General features: G+C 64.6%; 2 protein-coding genes across 3 annotated transcripts in view; both read right to left on the bottom strand.

Moving 5' to 3' along the window:
- COL9A3 (collagen type IX alpha 3 chain) overlaps positions 1-7,673 on the bottom strand; it is a 31,068-nt gene extending 23,395 nt beyond the window's left edge. The window contains exons 1-10 of the mRNA XM_023183248.1: positions 7,628-7,673; positions 6,467-6,534; positions 5,148-5,216; positions 3,870-3,905; positions 3,171-3,242; positions 2,462-2,515; positions 1,223-1,258; positions 908-931; positions 628-681; positions 263-316 (exon numbers count right to left, since the gene is read on the bottom strand). Coding sequence (XP_023039016.1) covers positions 263-316; positions 628-681; positions 908-931; positions 1,223-1,258; positions 2,462-2,515; positions 3,171-3,242; positions 3,870-3,905; positions 5,148-5,216; positions 6,467-6,534; positions 7,628-7,673 — 513 coding nt within the window. The remainder of the gene's footprint in view (positions 1-262; positions 317-627; positions 682-907; positions 932-1,222; positions 1,259-2,461; positions 2,516-3,170; positions 3,243-3,869; positions 3,906-5,147; positions 5,217-6,466; positions 6,535-7,627) is intronic.
- Positions 7,674-8,720: 1,047 nt separating this feature from the next.
- OGFR (opioid growth factor receptor) overlaps positions 8,721-9,169 on the bottom strand; it is a 9,228-nt gene continuing 8,779 nt past the window's right edge. The window contains exon 7 of one of the 2 annotated variants that reach the window (XM_026447253.1): positions 8,721-9,169. This exon is cut by the window's right edge and continues 1,011 nt beyond it. In XM_026447253.1, coding sequence (XP_026303038.1) covers positions 9,067-9,169 — 103 coding nt within the window. In that variant the 3' untranslated portion in view covers positions 8,721-9,066. The other variant, XM_026447254.1, reaches the window with a different exon arrangement.

Below are 9,169 nucleotides of genomic sequence, written 5' to 3'. Positions count from 1 at the left end.
TGAGCCCTGATCATCCCCAAGTTGGCTGGCCTAGCCACAGCCACTGCCCCCACTGCTGACTGTTCCTGGGAGTGGCCAAGTTAGGGTTAGGAGATCTCGGAGGGCATGGAGCCTGGGGAGGGGGAAGGGGGAGGGGGGGGGGGAGGGGGAAGGAGAGGGGGAGGGGGAGGGAGAAGGGGGAGGGAGAAGGCGGAGGGGGAGGGTCCAACCCGGTGTCCTAGTCCATGCCCAGCACTTCTTAGAGCCTCTGCCCAGTACTTACAGGGGGTCCGGGAGGTCCTGGGGGGCCAGGGAGGCCGGGGAGTCCAGAAGGTCCCTGGAGAGGGGCTATGTCTTAGAGTGGTATGACTTAGACTGGCACCAGCCCCCACCTACGTGAGGTGCCCGGCTTCTCCCAGGGAGGTGGACACGCCCAGCTCCCGCCAGCCCCCACTCCCACGGCCTCTGCTGGTGTCTGCGTCCTGAGGTCGGGTCTGGATCATTGGCCAGGGCTTCTACCAACACCTACCAAGGTAGGGGTCGGGGAGAAAGGGAAAGGCGAAAGGGGAAGAGGGTCCCTGGCTGTTGAGTCCGGGGGTGGAGGCCACAGGTGAGCACACTCTAAGGGGGTCTGGGACAGCCACTCACCGGGGGGCCGCGGAGGCCGATCCCACCTGGGGGGCCGCTCACTCCTGCCTCTCCCTGGAGGGAGGTAAAGAGAGGTGAGGAGGTCTGCACCCAGGAACCCCAAGGATCCCCACCCAGGGTCGGTGTGCCACCTCCGAAGGGAGGGGGGCTCCAGGTATGGGGTGGTCAGATCACTGCCCCTGAGAAGCCCCAGCCCCAGGCACGGTTTGGGACATCCCAGCCTGGCAGGCTCTGGGTACTTGCGCGCTTGCTCAGGGCCCCGAGGGCTGTCAGTACTCACGGGGGGTCCAGGGAGGCCTTTGCCCTGCAAAGCCAAACATGAGGTCAGAGCCTGCTGGGCACATGGGCTGCGCCTCACCCCTCCCTAAGATGGCTCAGGTGGGTCCCGGGGAAAGGGCGGTTCCAGGCATGGCCATCTGGTCCCAGCCCAGAGAGGGCTCCAGGACCCTGTCCAGGCGCCGGCCTCCGGAGAGGCTGCAGGGGGTGGCAGAGGAGAGGGCCAGGGATGGCCCCCGGGATGCCTGGATGCTATTTAGACCAGACTCTCCAGTTTCCCAAACTCCATGGAGAGGAGAGGACCACCCTCCATACTCACCCCCAGCCCGGGCGGCCCCGGGGGTCCCAGACTTCCCTGTGGGAGGAAAGCAGGCGTCTAGGTTGGGCTGGGCCTCTATGTGCAAACCCAATCACCTCCCACTGAAGTGGGACCCACAACTCCAACTCCCAGGGCAACAGGGTCCAAGTCCCCACTTCGCAGAGGGGCAGGGCCTCCGAGCCCTCTTGACCTGGAGGGTCTTTGCCGTCTTGGGGAGCTGCTGGAGACAGATGGCACCAGAGTCCCAGTGCCTGCTACAGAAAGGCGAAGGCGCGACCTGGGGCAGGTCTGAGATGCACAGAAGTGACCCCAGGTGCCTGTCTCCACCAGGAAGCCCTCCCGATAACCCACCCACGGAGCCTGCTGAATCCTCAGCCCCCGCCCATGTTGTCAGCAAGTCCCCAGAGCCTTGGGCAGCCAGGTCCTGTCTGCTCTCCAAACTCTTGGGCCCTGTCTGGCCCCTGCTGCTTGAAATGTCTCCTTCCCTGGACGGCACACATGGGCCTCTAAGGCTGGAGGCCCCTCCTGAAAGCCTGGAGACGAGCCCACCCCACACCCCCGGGCACCACGGACTCGGCCGCCAGCAGCTACTGTTTCCCTCCTGTTTTCAGCTCAGAATCCGCCGCATGCCTGACGAGCTCCCAAGGGGCCCACGGGCAGGGCTGTGTTCTTGTGTCCCCAGCCCAGCCTGCCTGCCCTCTGTGATGCTTTGAGTCTGGGGTCAGTGGCACCCGGTTGGCTGACTGCCACGTCTTATGAGGGCCGAAGAGAGAATGCTGGTTTCGGTTTTGTACTCAGAAGCCACGAGGGGAAAAAGGCACCCTTGGGCGGTGGTGCCGCTCAGTCTGGGTAAAGGATTCAGTGTCCAGCAGGCAGGCACAGGGGACTCTTCGGGCTGCGTGCCCAGGGGTCCCTGGTGGTGGTCCACCCAGGTCCCTGGGGGCTGCAGGGACATTCTGAGGAGGCACCTGGGGTGGGTTCCCCCAAACCATCCCTCTTCTCCCTGCCATAGTCTGGATACCAGGACAACTCTGACCATATGTGGGGGTGGGGCAGGGAGGCAGGCACAAGGGACTGGCCACGTGGCACCCTTCCCTTCTGCCCCTCCACCCCAGGCACGGGCAGGGCAGCTGTCCTTGGAACTACCAGCTCCTTGGCCTTGCGGACACAGAACAGCCAGAGGTGGCCGGGGGACCTCACTTCTGAACTGAAGCCACTGGGTTTGGCACAGGCACTTACCCGTTCCCCAGGGGCACCCTTGGGTCCAGGGGGTCCATCTCGCCCAGTCAGACCCTGGGGAAAGAGGCAGAGGGCGAGTTCAAGGGGCCACATGGGAAGCACATGCCACTCCCAGGCAAAAATGGAAGCATGGACCCTTCCCTTGGTGCGTCCAGAGAGGCACAGAAGACCCTTAGGTTGGCAGCCTCCTCTCTTGGCCCTGTCCACTGTCTGCCTGCTGTGCCCAGAGGGCCTGGGAGGAGGGGGGCAGCCAGCAGGAAGCCAGCAACGGAGGCCCCTGCTGTAGTCAGGCCTCGGGGATCAACACAGTAGGACTGGACAGCTCACTTCTCAGGCCTGGCTTCCCGAATAAAGCTCCCAGTGGCCCCGGGGCCAGGCCTGGAGCCCATGATGCCTGAGCGAGGCCAGCCTGGGGCTCACAGGGGCTCGGGCAGCAGTGGGCAGAGGGGCCTGACAACGGGCACTCGTTCCTGGACAAGCGAAGGCTGGCGGGACTTCCGACTCCACTGGGCTGGCTCTGTCCTCTGCCAGATGCTAGTGGCGTCTGGGATGAAGGCCAAAGGACCCCTGTTGGGGACTTCTGGAGACTTCTCTCAGGACTGGGCTTCCCGCCTGAGCAGGCCCAGCTGGACAACAGCAATTAAGGCTGGACTCCTCCAGAGCCTCGGAGCGGGGAGTGGGGCATGGGGGGAGGGGCAGGCGCACTCACGTCCACACCCGGCAGTCCGGGCAGCCCGGCCTCTCCTGATTTCCCCGGCTTTCCTGGGGCCCCCTTCGGTCCCTGTGCAGGAGGAAAGGGCAGAGATGTGAGGGCGGGGTCTGGCTCCGAGCCCAGGCCTTCAGCAAGGAAGCAAAATGCTTTCCAATTCCCCCCACCTGGGTCCTCCCTGCCGTCTGGCAGACCCAGCTCAGCTGGGGCACGCATGTCCTGCTTGCCCACACCTTGCTGGCCCAGGAAGGCTGCCCGCCTCCTCCCTCAGTGGCATCTGTAAGATCTTCATCTGGTCACCTCAGCCTCCCTGGCTAAGGGCCAGCAGGTATCTCTGTTGGAGCCCCAGTGGGCCCAGACAGGACTCTGAGCCCCAGGACCCTCAATCCCTGGAGCTGGAGAAAGTGGGAGGGCTCCGTGCGACCTTGGGCCTGGGGGACCTGAAGGGCTGTACCAACCCCGGCCCTGGCCTGCCTGGCACTGGTCCAAAGAAAGCTTCAAAGTCAGGCCCTGCCCAGAACATGCAGAGGGTGAGCCCACACACTCCCCTCCCGCCCCCTGGCTCCGGGCCCTCTGAGGCCTCCCCTTAGGCAACCCGGGCTCCGGCAGGATGAGACAGGACATCAATGACCCCTCTGTTTCAAGTCCCCTTTCTCTCCAGACTGGAAAAAGGTTATCTCCCCAGCCAGGGACACTCACCGGGGGCCCAGGCAGACCTGGAGGACCAGTTTCTCCCTGTGAGGAAAGATACCCACATGTAACCCTGAAAATCACAGGTCCCCCAAGAACCCCGCGCTGGCCTCCACATCAGCCCTGCAGGCCCAGCTCAAGCAGACAAAAGGCGTCCCTGAGCCCCCGATCCATACCTAGGGGGCGCCCTCCCATGTGTGTGGCAGCAATAGGTAAAAGGGTGACCTGGAGAGAGGGGCTCAGCGCTTGCAGCCACAGGGCATTTGGGAACCACTTCGCAGGCATGGTGACACAACTCCCAGGAGTGATGGGAATGCATCACTAATCCCCCTCCCTCAATGGCCTGGGGCTTTAGGAAGAAGGCCTGGGGGCTGGGAGGCCCCTCTGTTCCATCTGCTGCTAAGGGCAGCTTCCCCACAGTCTCCAGGAAGATCCCCCAGCTCCCCACCCTGTTGACGACCACCGGGTCTTTAACTGAGACGTCTAGACCAGGCTTCAGGTGGGAGCCCTGGGGTCCAGGTATCTGGCCCAGGAGGAGCCTAGGGAGGCCAGGGCCGTGGGCCATGGGGGTTCAGGTCCACATGCCTGTCCTGAGCACAGCCCTGTGGCCGGGCAAGGAGGCTGTGGCCATTGAGGCCGAGCTGGGCGGGGGGCAGAGGGTGGGTCATGGGGGGCTCTTGGTGCAGCCCTCCACAGCCCTCCATGGGGAACCACGCAGCGAGCACAGGCCCTGAGGGGACCCCTATCCTGGTAGTGGTCACATGGGAGGTTCACCCCAGACGGTCCCTCCGAGAGACACACAGCTGTAGAATTTCAGCTGCCCCCTCCCGCTGCTTGGTCCACACCAGGCCTGAGATACCCGTGAGGGACACCATCTCTGGGACCGAGTCGGCTCCTGAGCCCCCTCCATGGCTGGCTCCAGAGCCCAGCAACCTCCAACAAGACCCCCAGCCCCCAACCACCCGAGGGACATGCCCCTCCCCACTTCAGCCCCCAGGGCCAGAACCCAGAACACAGGGGCACAGGCCCCTCAGGGGACCCAGAGACACACACCTCAGTGCTGGCATTCTGGGTCGAGGACCACCACGTGACACCCTCCACCCCTATCCACCAGCAATCCCCCCAGGGCCACCTCCATCCCGTGAAGGCTCTGGCTGCCCCCTGATGTCACCCTGGCTCTGGGAGGTGGGGCCTGGTTTTCTCTCCATCAGGCTGGGGAGCTCAGGGAGGTGGCGGCCAGAGTCAGAACCCCAGAGCGCTCGGGGCCCTCCCCACGCCCAAACTCACGTCAATGCCGTCCTGGCCGGGCTTCCCCGGCGGCCCTGGGGGGCCTGGAGGGCCTGGGAGTCCCACTTTCTGAAACGGAGAAAACTCATTAAGGAGCGCAGGTGTCCCGGTGGGCCTGACCCAGCATTCCCTCCTCCCGGGTCTCGCGCGGCTCCGGGACCTGCTCTCCTCGGTGAGCCCCAAAGCCTCGGGCGGAGCCAGTCGCCCCGGGCAGTGTGTCCCCCGCCTCCCTCGGGCCGCGGAAACAAAGGCCTCCTTGTGCTCCCAGCAGAGGCGGCGGCGCCGGCCGACCAGGGCCAGCGAGGACCCATCGAGGACGCCGTGGGTCCGGGCTCATCCCGAGGCTCTGGCGACTCCGCGCCCCGACGGCTACACGGGCTGGGGGCGTCGAGGCTGTGCCGGGCACCCCGGAGTGGCGGGTTCGGGGCTGGGGCCGTCCCTGGGCCGCGCGGCTCCACGTCCAGCGTCAGAGTCCGGAGCTGGCGCTCACCTGCGCCCCGGCGGCCGCCAGGAGCTCCCCGAGCAGGAGCAGGAGCAGGAGCGGGGCGAGCACGGGCGGCCGGGCCATGGCTGCGCGGAGTCTGAACTGCGGCCGGGCTGGCAGCGGGCGGGCAGGCGGGGCGCGAGGTGGGCGGCCCCTTCCCCTTCCCCTTCCCCGCCCCCGCCTGCACAAGCCCCCCATTCAGCCGGGCGCACCTGGGCGGGGGGGCTTCTACCCGCCCCGCGCCGCAGCCCAGCCCGCCAGGGTGAAAAAAGGAAAAAAAAAAAGACGCCGGGCGGGCGGCGCGTTCTCTCCGGCCGCGAGTTAAAATTATCCTGGGACTGGCGCGTTGCACACACGCAGCTTTGAGCAAGAGAGAAAAACGCTCTTTTCTCCCCTTGCTCTTCAACCCAAGTGTGGGGGAGGAGGCATGCGGCGCTGAAAGGCTCCCTTCAGGAAGGGGCAGGGGGGACCCGCGAGTTTCCGAAGCCGCAGACGCCTCTCCAGGCGCTGGAGCGCAACCAGGCGGCCCAAGGCCCAGGAAGACCCCGGGGAGAGTGCATCCTCGGTACCAGAGCCGGGTCAGTGCCCACTGCAGCCCTGGTTCCTGCTCTGGGGTCACTGTCCAGGGCTGCCTGCTGGGCTGGGAGCACCCCCACTGCGCCCGTCACCTGTGGACCTGGACAGGCCGGGTGGTCAGGCCACGTCAGCCGCCACTGGCTAAGACAAGACTCCAATCCCAGACTCCCGGGAGCGAGTGCAAACCGATGACCCTGGCCCAGGGGAAGGGTGCCTCCCCCGATCCCCGGCCTGAAGGAACTGTGTCCTGAGCAGGAACCTGAAGGCGGTGCTGGCCATGTCCATCTCCCACAAGCTCGGGGGTCGCCAAGCCCGGCCAAGGTCTGTCTCAGGCTGCCAGGGCAGTCGCTGCCCTGGGGGACTCAAACGTTCCAGTTGCCTGCAGGGTCAATGAAGGCGCAGAATGGCAGCCTCTCCCCCAGGAGTCTGGAGAATCCCCGAGAAAGGCTGCCCTGGGGGTTGTAGGAGGCTGCACGAGCTTCCTTTGTGCAGCTGGGGACTCATGACTGTTGCGATGCTGTGAGTTAGCAAGGGCAGGAGAGGATGAGAGGGGAGTGGGTGCAACACCGCTCAGCAGGAGTGCGGCACTCCCGCCGGACGCAGTCAGCCTGGGTGACAGAGGGAGGCCTCATCTCTACCAAAAATTAAAACATGGGCTGGGCATGGTGGTGCTCACCGTAGGCCCAGCTACACAGGAGGCTGAGGCAAGAGGATCACTGGAGCCCGTAAGGTGGGGGCTGCAGTGAGCCAAGATGGCGCCACTGCACTCCTGCCTGGGCAAGAGAGTGAGACCCTGTCTCAAAATCATGAAGTATCGCTCTAATCTCTCCTGAGGTGAAGTGAGTGGAGGGAGATTCTCCCTTCACTGCTGGGGGAGAGCGGTGACTGGGAGGAGTGTGAGAATTCCATCAGGCCAGGTGGGAGGAGCTGGAAAGGCCCACCCTCCTGAGGAGTGCAAGTCATCCTGGCACAGAGCTTCCTAACAGAGGACTTTTGACAAGGGGGAGGGGTGGGTGGAGCAGGTCAGCCCAGACAGCAGGGGGACTTAGGGGCTCCTAGCAGCAGCCGCACCCCAAGCCCAGGGTCTGGGGGACAGGATGAGTCCTCCCTACCGGTTCCACCTGGCAAGATGACCCTGTGGCCAGCCCCCTCCTCAGTGGCTCTCCCCGGTCCCCGGCCCCACACCCCACTCTGCCTATCCCCAGGATGCCCAGCATGCAGTCAGCAAGAATTGCTATCTGATCCAAATGAGACGAAACAGCTGGCCTTCACCTCAGGCCAGGGGAGCCGCCTCACGCCTGGGACACCTACTTGGTGCCCCCCTGAACCACCTTCAAGTCCCTCAAAAAACCACCCCCAGCTCCAGGCAGATCCTAGGCAGAGGGTGGACGCTGCCAGAGCTCAGCCTCCCCCGGCTCACCTTTGACTGGTGCAGAGCCTCCTGCTGCCCGCCCGGTGTGGGTCATCTCTCCCTGAACCCCGGGTTGGCTGGCCAGCACTGCCTGCTGTCCCCAGGCACCCACCACCAGGCACCGGCCCCCAGGGCTGCTCCAACAGGGGCTCCTCACTTCAGGTGCTGATTTCCACCGACTCCAGCCCCACAACAGCCTGAACCAGGGACGCTGATCTGCTGGGTGCTGCCCCAGTGACTGCATTTCTAGCCCTATATCCCCCTCACTGCCTCGGTTTCCCTCCATGGCAGGAATCCCCTCACTGAGCCACACTTGAGTTGAGGCACCAGGGGTCCCACAGCTTCACCACCCAGCTCTGGGGGATTATTGAACCTGGGGTGTCTCCTCCCAATGACTTCTGGCTTGTGTATCCAGTGCCACCAGATGGGACCTGGGCATTTTCCCTGAAGTGGTACCAGGGTCTACAGCTTTAATCCTCCCACCCAGGGGTGCCCCGGGTCTGCCTTGTCCTTCACTGAGCAAAGACAAGTGTCCGGCCCCTCCTCTGAGGCCCCACAAAAGCTCCTTACCCCGCATATGTAGAAATGTAGGTGAACCGGGAAGGGTGGGGGTCCTGGCCCAGGGTGACAAGACCAGACTGCAGGGAGGGGCTGCCTGGGGGGCGCACCTGGCTTCACCAGACCTGAGGGAGCCAAGGGGCCCGACAGAGAGTACTGCCAAGCCTGCCCGAGGCACAGCATCGCACCCTACATCACAGCAGGCAGAAAGGCCAGGTCTACACCCCCACCATGCACAAGCACTGCCCCCAGCCAACCCCAGGGGAATATCCAGACTCATCTTCAACAGGTGGCAAAGCCTGCTGAGGGACCTTGGACCGACCTTCAAAGGCTCTGAGAGGCTGCAGCCTTCCCACCTGTGCACGCCTGGTGACTGTGGCCAAGTAGGTGTGTGGGGAGGGCTGTGCCACCACTCTGCCCCCATGGGCACCTGGTGGAGCAATGTGAGGCAGTAGCCGGGCCAGGCCACCAGAGCCTGGAGGGACAGCAGCTGTGATACCAGCCTTACCAGCCACCTAACAGGACCCCAGTCCATACCAAAGACTCAAAGTCAAATGAGTTTATTCAGAAAAGGCCTTGCTTGGCACCAGACTAAGAAAAGCAGCCCTGCCCCCCCACCCCCTCCACCCCAGAAGGGCCAATTTACAAAGACAGGGGTGCAGGGGAGAGCTGGGTGGGGAAGACAGCCAGGCCAGGAGGCTTCTGCAGGCCTTGGCCTTCCCTGAGGGCCTAGCACCTTCCGCTGGCTGCTACAGTGGCCACCACAGGAGGCCAGCACTGTGGGTCATGGGTCACGGAGCAGAGCCTGAGGGGAGCCCGCAGCAGCTCCGGAGGCCCCAGCCCCTGCAGCAGGGCCAGGAGGGCCAGGACGCCATCGGGGAATCCTTGCCTTAAGGCTTCTCAGATTTGGCAAAAGGCTTCACCTCTGTGTCCTGCACCTCTGCTGCCTCCCCTGCCTTGGCTGGCTCGTCCCCTGCAGGTCCTGCCGGGCTG

The sequence above is a fragment of the Piliocolobus tephrosceles genome, chromosome 20, assembly GCF_002776525.5.
Source record: "Piliocolobus tephrosceles isolate RC106 chromosome 20, ASM277652v3, whole genome shotgun sequence".
In the NCBI taxonomy this organism is placed as follows: Eukaryota; Metazoa; Chordata; class Mammalia; order Primates; family Cercopithecidae; genus Piliocolobus; species Piliocolobus tephrosceles.
This window is presented reverse-complemented; position numbering and strand designations above follow the sequence as displayed.